General features: G+C 40.2%; 2 protein-coding genes across 6 annotated transcripts in view; one reads left to right on the top strand and one right to left on the bottom strand.

The window, feature by feature from the left end:
• Nucleotides 1–3,064, bottom strand: part of CGNL1 (cingulin like 1) — a 56,165-nt gene extending 53,101 nt beyond the window's left edge. For 4 of the 5 annotated variants that reach the window (XM_058846857.1, XM_058846858.1, XM_058846856.1 and 1 more), the window contains exon 1: nucleotides 2,933–3,064. The gene's annotated coding sequence lies outside the window, so the exon portion shown is untranslated. The remainder of the gene's footprint in view (nucleotides 1–2,932) is intronic. The other variant, XM_058846860.1, reaches the window with a different exon arrangement.
• The window catches only part of LOC131583205 (chromosome alignment-maintaining phosphoprotein 1-like), a 31,733-nt gene continuing 21,229 nt past the window's right edge, over nucleotides 2,338–12,841 (top strand). Inside the window, exons 1-4 of the mRNA XM_058847072.1 lie at nucleotides 2,338–2,751; nucleotides 2,829–3,120; nucleotides 8,303–8,565; nucleotides 9,099–9,170. Of these exons, the coding sequence (XP_058703055.1) occupies nucleotides 2,338–2,751; nucleotides 2,829–3,120; nucleotides 8,303–8,565; nucleotides 9,099–9,170 (1,041 nt within the window). The remainder of the gene's footprint in view (nucleotides 2,752–2,828; nucleotides 3,121–8,302; nucleotides 8,566–9,098; nucleotides 9,171–12,841) is intronic.

Below are 12,841 nucleotides of genomic sequence, written 5' to 3'. Positions count from 1 at the left end.
TCCTTTCTATCAACATAGGTAAATGCTGCCATAGGATGAATGCTGTTTTGCATAATCAGGCTTGTATTAACATACAGATTTCAGGTTCCTCCATCGTAAAAAGGCTCTAATAATAATGACATCATCATCACAATGACTTCAAAAAGCAGAAAGGTAAAACAGCAAACTATAGAATGAAACTGTGATGGTCTACTTTTGTTTAAATTTTTACATCTGCAGAATTATTTGGCCTCAAAATACTTCAGTAACTATTTTTTAATAACAATCTGCCCGCCACGATCCAGACTGAATAAACTCATAGCACATACGTTCATGTTGCATTGCTCCATGACAAAAGATTTAAAAACTCACATTTGAGGTCATGTCATTCACCTGCATATTTCAGATGACACTGCAGAACCCAGACAAACCAGTTTCACCAATACTCCCAGAAAGATCAACTTCCTATTACACAATGTACCAGATGAAGGAACTGTCACCAATTCTTTTCTGCAACTTTGTCATCCTTTTAATGAGGTAAAATTCCTTATATAGGATATACCGTAGAATATTTCTGCAGAAAATTAAAATTCACATCTCCCATAAAAACCCTGCCAGAGGAACCTAAGTGTGTTCCCAGACATTTTAGTAACGACACTGAGATCTAATAATGCAATTAACAGAAATTAAAATAAGCTGGTTTGCTTGGAGGCAATTCAGGCAGCCTAAGCAGTCTAGATTCATTAGATTTAAAAGCAAAATGTAATTAAGTCAAATAATGAGAATAAAAAATCCCAAACAGTTGTGTGATACACTCATGGAGTAGACAGGATCCTGGAAATATCACTATCAATAATTCAATAATCAATAATTCAATATCAATAATTCAGTAATCAAGGGGGTTAGCAATATAAGGCCTTTTTAGTACTGTCACAACATTATTTACCTTTGTAGTGTGCATTTGTACTTAGGTGGCATTTAGACAGTTAATGTCAGTAGCAATTCAAGGGGTACGTAAACCAACTAGGAATACTTTTGCTATGATCAATATATTTCAGAAACACCTCTAAGTTGTAAACACATGCATGTAAAAATATCAGTCCCTTTGTGAGATACTTCATTTGAAGCACTGCATTTTTTATCTCAGATTATTTTAAAAAAGCCATGAATATTAAACAACCATCTGCTAAAAACAACCATCTTTTCTTAGGTGAAAGATTATCTTAATATCCTAAGAGCATTTTAACAAAAACCTAGAAGCATTGATTTCCTATGTTACACAGCTTTCTGTTTTAAAAGTGTAGCTGAGTCTCAAAATTAATAACATAAAAAGCAATTTCATTGCCCCCCATAACATGACAAACTTCTAAAACATAATGCTTCCTACACTGTTAATCATAGGCTTCAATACTGTATGAAACTTTTCATTTCAATTTATTATCTTTTTCTAGAAGAAAAGACTCAAGTTCAAACTAATTATTAAAAAAAAATAAAAAAAGCAAATAAAAAGAACTTGTTACACTTTTACGTTAATCATCAGTAACGACAACTGGCATAGAATGCAGTATGAGCATAAGCAGATTTCTCCTGTGTCTAACATGAGGGAAAAACCCAAGACAATTCAACAACTATGACACTTCTAGAAAATGTAATTGCTAGTCAAACAAGTTCTTACAAAGCACCTTTAAAAAGTAAACAGTAGCTTGGTTTTGCCATTTTAATTACATTTTTATAGACGTTTTAAAAGTCTGTTAAAACTAGCTCTGTAAAGAGATTCATAACTACAAGACATGTGACAGTTGTCAGCATAGGCGTCAGACACTGAATCTACCAAGTTCCCATGGGAGTACCATGGGATAGTCAGGATACACTTAGGGGATTTCTGATTCACCTACAGGATTCCCTTCTAGGAGTCTGCACAAGATGAAGACAGAGTAAACGTTTAGAAAAATAGAACAACTTTTAAAGAGGCTTCCACTATTTCTATTCTGAAAATCATTCAACTTGCACTGCAATAGTGTTTTAAAAAAATCTGTGTGTTAAAAAAAGGGAAAGATAAAAGCTGCAACAACTGCATTGTCAACTACAAATCTAATGCAAACTCACCAGAGAAGTTTTATCGCAGCACTGATCTCCCCATAAAGTTGTCATCAAATTGGAAGGATATAAATTATATCAGATGCAATGTTAATTGGAAGAACAAATGCCAGAACTGCCATTCTAAACTTTTCCCATGAAAAAGAACACACACAATGCGGACACACCCATTCGCAAAAAATACGCTAATTCGCGGAATAAAAGAGAGATGAAGAAGTCAAGAGTGCCCTCTGCCCAGGAATGCCAGGAATCCCCGGAGGAATGCGTGCGAGCAAGAGGTCTCGGCGCCCCGCGGGGGCTCCGGGCCCCGCCCGCCCACCTGGAACCCAAGGCCGGCAGCAGCACCTCCACTGCGGCAGCGCAGCTCCGGGGCAGCCGCGGCCGGCCCCGCTCGGGGGAGCACCCCCGCCCCTGACAGCCGCAGAGAAAACGAAGGACTCCGGGAGTCTGTTCTCCCGGCAGCTCTCTCTCCGCTCGACCGCTGAGATCGCCCGTCCCGGGGCGGCCCCGCTCCGCTCGCCAGCGCAGCCCCGAGGAGCGCCCGGAGGAAGGGCTGCCCGGCACGGCCGGCGCTCCGCCAGCTCCCCGCGCGTCACTCGCCGCTCGTGTGGGGAGAGCCGCCGTGTTCTCGCCTCACGCCCGGGAGGGCCCGGCGCCCTCAGCCTTTGGAAAGGCGCATGTTTAACGGAGCTGAGGAAAGGAGCGACCCAGGGCACCTCGGCGCCGGGAACCACCGCGCTTCGGTCCGGTAGCGCCACAGTCGTGTGCCCAGCCGGTCCCGGCCATCCCGGCAGGGAAAAGCGAGCGACACGGTGCCCCCCTCAGCTCCCACACCGCCCGCCGCCGTTCTCCTCACCCGTCCCGAGCCGCCTCTCTCTCGCAGGGGGATCCCCGCCAACTCCGCGCCGCTCTCTCCACCGCCCCGCCAGCCGCTCTCGCCGCCGGAGCCGAGCGCGCACTGCCCGCCCCCTCCAGCGGGGGAGGGGGCTCGGCGGCCGGGCCGGGCCGGGCCGGGGAGGAGCCAGGCGGGGGGCGCTCCCTCAGGTGAGCCCAGGGCTTCACGCCGCTTTCGCGCCCGCCCGCGGCCTTTGGTCTCTGTGAGGGAGCGCGCGGCGCGGCCGGAGCCCCCTCACAGACACCTCCAGCCGCAAACAGAGGGGAGGGCGCCCTGCTCCTCCTCAGCTAGGGCTGCGGCCAACCGCGCCGGGACGGGACGGGGTGGCCACAACAGCCCTGTGAAGAAGAAACCCAGCCCCGGGCCCGGGTACTGTCGGCTCGAGGCCGCCTGACAGTCGGGTTTGTTTTCCCTCGCCGTGTGGAGGCGGCTGGCGAGCCGCCCGCCCGGCGGGAAGGGCTGAGGCAGCACAGGGACGGGGCAGGGCGGGCGCGCCTTTGGACGTGAGCAGGAGGTGAGGGAAGCGCAGAGAGCGGGGCTGCAGCGCCCAAACGGGGCAGGTGCCCGTGCTGCTCCCAGAGCGTCACAAGCACCTCTGGGCACACCTTGGTGCCTCGGGCCCTTCGGGTGATTTCCACACTGTCTTCAGCTAGACTGGAAATAGCACAACAAGGTGATTCCAGAATATTCTACACATGCAGTGCGAACTGAAGTGTTGCCATACTGCAGCATGTCTCTTTCCCTGATCCGTCAGTGAAGGAAAGGTAGATGGTAGAGACTGGGGTTCACAGATGTGGTCCAAAGAGACCTAAAAAAACAGTGTCTGCAACCATGTCACAAGAAATGGGCCTCAGACAGTTTTTTCCATGCTTATAAAGTTGTTCTCAAGGTTTCAACAACATAAACCAAGGAGCATTGTCAGAAGAAAGGTTATAGGTAATCTACAGGGAGGAAAAAAAACACAACAAAATGTGATATATATTTGTCTACAACAGAAAAATGCTGGGCCGTGAACATGAGAAAGAAAAATTTAGTATATGAGTCATGAAAGCTGTGTCAAAGTTGTTCAACAGGAGGAGCATGGACAGGAACACATCCTCTTTTCAAATCCAACAGTGCTGGAGGAAACTGATCAAATTTCTGTCAGAGCTGCTCTGATACCTGTCACATGGCTGTGAAAACAAGCCAAATTAGCAAAGAGTACTGTGTGTGTATATATATACACATATAAATATATATATAGATGGAATTTTGTATAATTGTATGGATTTTCAGTAGATAATGGCCCTGTCTTAATTAGAATGCATAAACAGATGAGGTTCAACTGGAAAAGGCAGTGTTCCAAATACAATATCAGTATTAACACTTCCAGGACACTGTATCCAGCTTTGGGTTCTGCATTGGGAAAAAAAAGGTAAAGTTCTCACAAATCTACACCAGAAAATTAAATGCATTCTAAGAATTTTTTAAAAATATGTATTTCGGTAGTATTAGAAGTCAGTATTCCATAAGGATCTATTGAGTCCTGGAAGAAACAGTCAAAAGCAAAACAGTGACACAGTCATGTCTCACAGCAACTGATTGTGATAAAATACTCTATTGATGGTTAATCAGTAGAAAGAGCTGTAAACTGTAGGAATTGCACAAATTAGAAACAATTCCAAGGAGGCAGCTAGTGAGGTGTTTGCAGACAACTGTTTGCTGAGAGGATGGAAGTATTCGGTGTGACAGGGTCTGTAAAGACTTCTGTTGCGTGTCTACATAACACACCAAGTTGATTCTCCCTCAAAATTGTTATTGAGAAGAAAGTCATAGGTGTATGGAGTTTTCTGCCTTTAGTATTAACAGAAAATATGTTCATGAGACAGAACAGCCCAAACTTGTGCTGCAGTCTCAATCTTCTACATACTTCGCCATTTCACATTTGCTTTTCATATGCATTTTTTCCACATAACTGCATAATTTTGGAATTGTTTAAGAAAGAGATGCATAGAATTTGTATAGCTCCTTTCCCTGTAGTTTATGAGAATGCACATGAAATTTGTACCCTCACCCCACCTGAAAAAATTGGGAAACAATGAATAGAAAAGAAAGCAATTAAACTTTTTTTTCCTCAGTTACATGAGTTGTGTGGCAACATTTCAGTTGAACTCATAGATATTCTAGACATTTATAATGGCTGTATTTTATTACAATTACAGTGTTAAGAAACATGCTGACAGTTTGTTCAGCTTCATACTGTAGTTTGGTAAGATATGAAGGAATTGCACTTAATAGAAAACAAAATGCTTAATTAAAGAGGTGTATACACCTATAATTTTCATGTTGTTGTTAAAGGTTAATGAAGACTGTTAACCAATCATGTGGTACAATAATATATTTCCATTGAATTTAGATGCAAACCAGAAAAAGAAAAAAGCCTAAGAATCATTTCTTGCTAAAACAACCAGGCTATGATGACTACTAGTTGTTACTGTATAGTCTATAATTATTTTTTTTCATTATATACCTCTCAGGTAACAGCTTAGGAAACAATTCAGTTGCTATCTGTCATGCTCAGCATTAAACTGCTTAGAAAACATTTCTCTTGTTCTGTACTGAGCTTCAGAAAAGTATGCCAAAGTATTTTTCTTTCTTTTATTTCTTTCATTTAACTTTATTTTTCTGTATCAAGATGGGGGGGGGGGGGGGGGTGAAAATAAATAAAAAAGTGTGACAAGCACAATTGCTAAATTACTTGTATTGGCTGTGGGCTTCCCAAACCAAAGAGTTTTGACTGGATTTTCACGAGCTCTATCGCACACTTCCTCAAAGCTCCCTCCTACACTACTTGAGCCTTGGAGGAAAGTTTATTTTGAACCTCTGAGCCTTTAATATTTCATTAAAACTGTAATTTAAGTCAAACATCTTGTCAAACAGTTTCTTACAGATCTTTGGCATATTCTGAACGTGAGTTTTACAAGTACTTGGTTATAGTAATGCTGCAAACATGAATTGTTCAGTAAGAGCCATAGTCCAGCTGGAATACTACAAAAGTACAAGGTTTTCCAGTGATGTAAGAATTTTTTTAAGGAATGTATACAAACCCAGCAATAAGCTAAAATTGCACTCAGACAGACTTAGATCATATACAGAATATCATCTCTGTGCAGGCTGCCATTTCCTTTCCCACCCCTCATCCAGTTATTTTTCTTTTCCATGACTTTAAGTGAAGGTTTTGGTCCTTGTTTACAAAACTGGTTTGACAGTATGATTGATGTCTCTCTGTTCAGGCAGTGTATTATCAGGCACTTGTGAAACACAATACAAAATGGAGTTTGCAGCTAAAGCAAAAACAAACAGTAATGCCCCAGCAGCCTGTGCTGTAGATTAATTCCAGCTGCTGGCTGTTCCAGCACACCTCGGGGGCTGAGCAGCACTCCTGCACTCAGCTCTGCTTGTGCAGTGAGCCCCTCTGTGTTGAAAGCCTGCTCTATCAGTGCTGTGCTTGGCTCCTAGCATGATGCACCTCTGTCTCTCTGCTCTTCCACTACACACCCAGCTGAGTTTTGGCACTTCATTATAGTCCCCGATTTCCTTTCACAAAGGAATCTAATCCAATAATTACAGTACAGCAGAAAGTAAGGGGAAAAAAGTCTGGTATATAATTCTATTGGAACACTGCTCCTGATTTATTTTTTTACAATAGATGTTGGAAATTTTCTTTATTATCAAAGATTAGATGTCTGTTGCTTAAGAAGTAACAGTTATCCTTCTTACTACTATGTTCAGTAAGCTACTAAATAGGCATTTTTATCTATTATTTCAAGAAACACAATCTTAAAAATTCAGGTCTTTACTTTCAGAGAAGGAGATGAGGCATTTGAAGAAATGTAATTATACACTCTTATCAGATGCTTTTTAATGTATGATCCCTAGTTTTTCCTCAAATATAACTAACCAAAAAAGGAGGCCTTTCATTTTCTACCTTACTAATATCTTCCCCCACCCTTTTCACAGTGAACCTTCTCTTTCTCTCCTCTTTATTCCTCTTCTCTGTCTCCTCCCCTTCTCCCCCTTTTCTGTTTGGGGATAGCCCATCTTTTACATTTCTCCCATTTCTCTCTTCTCCCACGTACAGCTGTCAAACACAGAGTACTGCTGACAGAACACAGAGCACAGGGTTCTCTCTAACCCTAGCACTCCATGTAGTCAAAAACAGCCTGAGTAATCCTAACCATTAGGCCTAGCTATATATTCAAGGACATATTTACATTGCAGGAGAATAAGGCTTATTAAATAAAATGTATAAAATGACAGATTAAATTGTAAATCAAGAGATTTATATTTTCAGATCGCTTCAACACTGGAAAATACTTTATATTAGCTAATGCATGGTAAGGAAAAACTTAGGAGATGAAGATTTAAATTGTAACTTGTCTTCTGTAGAATTTAATTTCATCTTAGCTCAAGTTTACAAATACTCTTCATGTTGAATATGCGACTGTACAATTATTAACCTTACTTATGTACATAGAAATCAAGAATGAGATGAAGAGAAGATACCATTGACTTTAAAAGCTGTTGAGGGGAAAATACACATGACAGAAAGTTTGTGAAAATTTGTCAGTTTATTTATGATAATTCATGAAATTAGAATAAACAATATGATAGTTTCAATATTAATTTAAGAAAAAATATGTAGTCAAGTAATTAAGTAAATAATTAATACAGATATGAATTTAAGGTGAAGATTTTAGACACTGTTCAACATCTAGCCACAATGATGGTTTCTGATCTCCCATTCCTCTCCTTGGACAACTTTTGGCAAAATCCTATTTCTTCCTTCACCTTAGCAACACAGTCTTCCTCCCACTAGTCTTATTTCAATAATCCTAGCAATGAAAAAAGTTTTCTTCGGGAAGGAGTCTGCAAAAAGCCTAGGAACTACATTAAACTTCCAGAAACCATTGTAGTTGTTAGCTGCTTGTCTGTGGTCTGTGCAGCTCTCCTTGGCCAAGCCCAGGCTGCAGGAACAAACTGATTTTTTAGAAGTAGCATAGTCTGAACTCTATTTTCACAAATAGATAAAGTTACTAATTTGTTGGCATTGTCAATGTATTTATTTGAAGAAAGCTTAAAGAGTGTATTGTTTAAGTCATTGCAGATGTAAACATTGATTCATTTATCACAGAAATGGTAATGTAGTAAATGAAATGGCTTTTATGCTCTTTATGCATGTAGCTTTTATTTATTTCAATAGAGAGGTAAAATAGGTAAAATGTTGAAGCACCTGCCTCTAAGCATCACTATCCCAACTAAAAATCAATTTTATTTTTTTTTTCCTTATAGGCATTCATGGATGTCTTAGCAATTGCGGTTTGGTGTGGGTTTTTTCCTACTTTTGGACAAAGATAAGGAAACGTTTGTGGAAGCCTAACGCAGTACCTGACCCAAGCCCCTTCTCCTGCCGCGGCTGGGGGGAGCGGCCACGGGCCTTTTGTGCTGTGGGACAATGGCACCACCTGGTGGCCTCGGGAATTGTAACAGCTCGGTCCTTCGACACGTTCCCGAGTAGCCTGAAAATAAAGACCCGGAAAAAAGGATTATCTTCAGTATTTTTACGGGGTTTTTTTATTTCCATCTACTTTTCTTAATTGGGCGAGGGAGTGCCACTTAAAAAGTTTGGTGAAACAATGTTTTTGAAGAGATGTAAACATTTTAGTAATGTCCAATTACTTTAATGAACTTAGATATATTAAACCTTCTCCTTGAAAGAAAAACATCACTCCTGATTCACCTGCAGTTATTTAGCTACCGATGCACTGAAGACTTAAGGAAATAACTGTGTCTTTGTGAATCTAGGAAAAACACAGAAAGACAATTTAAAGGCAGATTTTAGAGGATTAGGGTTTTCAACACTAGAACGTATATTATGTGTATAATAAGCACTTCATGGGCAATTACATTTTTTTTTAAATTTTTAAATTCCACTTGTGAACTAAGTACTCAATTTTCACTAGTCTTATAAAAGAGTTGAACAAACCAATTAAATAAACTCAGGGGAACTAGTTCATCCTGGCCTTTACCATGGTTTGTTCCTTGTTCTCCGTTGAAATTAACAGTATATTTTATGTTTCCATTTCAGATCCCACAGCCATCCATTGCTTTAAGAGAGGAAGCTTACAGCCTAATTATGAGTCAGCACAGAATTTATAAGGTATTTTAAATTCTTAAAAATTGAGGTTTTGGTGATGCAATAGAACTTATCTTTGGCATTTATGCAGTCTGCTCATTTTTACCAGGAGTGATATGTTCATATAGATCTGGCATTATGCTAATGAACTAAACTGCTGCTCCAGTTTTCACTTAATACTATTTTCTTTAGGAAGAAGAACACTTCCTGGTTAGTGTTTTGTGACTGTAGAGGGTGCTCTTAAAATACTGGAGATGGTAATAATATGTGGCAATCAGTTTCTTTTTCTGTAAAGCTTATCAATGTTAGGATGTTTATATTTAGCAAAGAACATTGTAGAGCTAGAATGTTTTATTTTTGATGTGGGCAAGAGTCACTATCCACATTTGCATCCAAAAACGTCCCTGGAAACTTTTGCTGGACTTAGTTTATTTTTGCAAGTATGTTTCTGCCAAACAGTGATAGTATCTTCTGAGAAAACTATTGATGTGCTCTAAAACAAGTTGAAAGAAATACTAACTAGAGTGTATTTTTAGTTGCAAGGCAGTTGAGAGTTGAATAAGAGCTTATTGTTCCAAATATGCCATTTAAATATTAAAAAAAGTCCTTAGTTACATGAAGTTGATGCTTCCATGTTGTGCTATCTGGTATTCTGTTGGGAAGGATTTAACTTCGTTTTACTTTCATTTGTCTGTAGTTTTATTGATTGCCTCACCATACTCCCAAGCTGTTTTCTTATGTGTTTTAAATTGAATTAGCAAGTGAAAAAAATCCTAGGTGCAATAGACTAAATCAAAGTGTATCCTGCTATGTTTTTCCTCCAACAATACAATATTTTTTTAAAAATATAAAATTTATGTTCCACTCAGTACAGCCAAGAAACAATTGAATTAATTCTGTGTACTTAAGAAATGTTGCTTCTTTCCTGTGAGAGTGGAGTTTATAAGCCTCCAGAAAGATAAGAATTTTGTTTTAATAATCAGAACTGCCCATTGTAAAGCAGTGTAAGGAGGACTAATATTCCTTAGGTCAAGATCTTTACTGAGACTAAGATGAGGTTACAGACTATGAGCCCTCCTCTGAGTCAGGGCTGTGGGAGGTGTGATCCCTGACTGACTGGGCTGTCAAAAACCCTCTGCCAGAACTGCACTGCAACAGCAGAACTGCCCTTTGTCCTAAGAGGTCATTAGACTGGCAGGAGATGAAACAGATACTACAGAAGCAGAGTTCGCCCAATTCAAACTTTTCCTAGCAACAGCTACTCTGCTTCTTACACTGCATACACTTACCCTGACATGGTACTGTTAGATGTGAACTCAGTCTATTTTCTAGGACTTCACCAGTGGCCCAGTTTGATGCACAGAAGTCAGTGCAGCATGTTTTTCCTGGGGAAGGCCTCTGAGCATTAGCCGAATTCAGCAGCATCTATTCTAAGGAGACTTTGCCAAGACCACTACATTAGGAAACCTTGTAAGCATAGGCCAAGCTCAATAGCTGTTTGCTGGCTTCCAATGAGATGAACTTGTCCTTGTTCCAGTCTCCAGCTTCCACATCAAAGTCATCACTAGCAGCTTGCAGGTTACAGCATGTCCCTGGATCATACAAAGTGGTCTTGGTGTTACCTAGGACTGGGACTGCAGGCTTAAAATAGTCAAAAAAAATTCTTTGTGAGAGCTGGCAAAAATTAACTATCCCCACTCATCAGGCAAGTCTCTTCAACAAAGAAATGTTGCTGCCTGAGGTCTGATGGTGGGAAATATTTCTGTTACAAGTCGTGTAATAGGGAGGTGCAATGATCAGCCAGAGACAAGGATTTTGTCTCACAGGGCTTTCCTCCTCAGGATTAAGTAGAAAGAGATTTGACCAAACAAAACCTAGGCCTCTTCCAACCTTAAGAACACAAACTATTAAGACAAATAGTCATACTTAGTTCTCTTTCCATTCACAGTATTTCTGGTGGGCAGTGTTTTCACTTCCCTAGGAGAAACTAGAAGTGTTTCCCCTAAACATCCCTTATACTGAGGTTCTTAAAATGGAAGGTTAGAAAGGCAAACCTTATACCCTCAGAGTCAAGACTCAAACATGGACTTCCCCTGATCACTAATCTTCTTTTCACTGAGCTATTAGGTAAAACAGATAATGCTTGTGCTCCCATTTTATAAGAACAGGTTAACATAAATTTCTAACTCTAGGAGAGAGTTCAAGAATGTATTTTGTAGATTTTCACACCTCTGAAGTTCACATTAAAGGACCAGAATATCAGAAACAGATGGAACTCAAGACCCATCATCTTTTCTTTATAATGGCCAGTCAGGATGTAACTTATCAACTTTAGTCATTCCTGTAGTGGATTCTCTTTTCCTGAAGTGTGAAAACACCAATGCACTTCATTCAGGGTTGGAGACTCCACTACAGCAAACATCACAGTACCTCTAAGCTGCAGCCACTTAAAAAAATTACTCAACACGTTCTACATTGAGTCTACCTTTACTGGTTCACTTTTTACAGCTCATTCTGCAATTCTAGAAAATCTTAAAAGCTCAGGGAAAAAATCTTGCAATGTACAGTACTTGCATATTTCAAACAATGAAAGCTGTAAATGATGCACATGCTGGAATGTCAATAAGACAAATGGAAATTTTCGTTGGGAAAATGCAAACCAGAAGACAGTTTGTTTTGCTTTAGGCAAAGCATGAATGCAAACATTTAAACTGGAGAAACTCCCCTTTCCTTCTGTGGCGGCCCCTCTGAGTCATTACATTAATTACTTGGAACTATTTACCTACTTCCCTTCATTTAGGCCCCAGGTGCAGAAACTGGGTACGGAAAATTATTTTCATTCTTTTTTCTGGAGTGAAAAAACAATATATGGAAACACTCATCATTTCCTTTCTGAAATCCATGAAGGTGAGAAGGGGTGGCATCCTAATACATATATTGTGTTTTCCTGTTAATACCCTATAGCAAAACACAGGAGTGGTAGGGGGTGTCAGTGATGTTTCTTTTCTGAGGTACAGTGAAAATATTTGTTTATTTTTGTTGCATTAGCAGGGGCAGCAGGCAGTGTTTGCACTTAAGCATCTTCTAGTACTTTACTGAAGGGATACCTCTAATTCTTGAAGAAAGACAAATATCTCATTTTACAAATGTGCTGACCTGTGCTTATGAAATGGCTTTGACAGCCTCCTTCTGTGATCAGTGTTACGCTGTCTTTGAAATGTGTCCTTATCCAGCCACATCCAGGCATACCCTTTTCCATATGTGAAAGTAGAGAATTAACAGAGGCATTAAATGTTTAAAAAATAAACAATGAATCACATTAGAAAATTTAAAAAACAACATAGAAGAGGCTCAAAACCTGAATTTCTAAATTGGTAGCAAAGAGGTTCCATTTCAATATCTACAGTTCTTTCTGGCAAGATAGCCATGTCTCAAAGCTCTTGCTAGTTTCATTTCTAACTTCCCTCTGGGGAAAAAATGAATTAAACCTTTTCTTGTACTCTGAGATGTTCTGCTCTTCATTATTTTGTAATGCAAACAGCAGACTGTAGGACATGGGCTGTATAGATATTTTTAAATAATAACTAACAAAATCTATGGCTATTTTCACAAAGTGTAGTCAACTTCTCCCTTCCTAATAAAGAGGATCAGTCAATCCCAGGGTAGCCCAGGTCATCAGGGGGTGGCTACTGAGT

The sequence above is a fragment of the Poecile atricapillus genome, chromosome 11 (genome assembly GCF_030490865.1).
Source record: "Poecile atricapillus isolate bPoeAtr1 chromosome 11, bPoeAtr1.hap1, whole genome shotgun sequence".
In the NCBI taxonomy this organism is placed as follows: domain Eukaryota; kingdom Metazoa; phylum Chordata; class Aves; order Passeriformes; family Paridae; genus Poecile; species Poecile atricapillus.
Note: the sequence above shows the minus strand (reverse complement) of the source record. Positions and strands in the feature narration are given on the sequence as shown.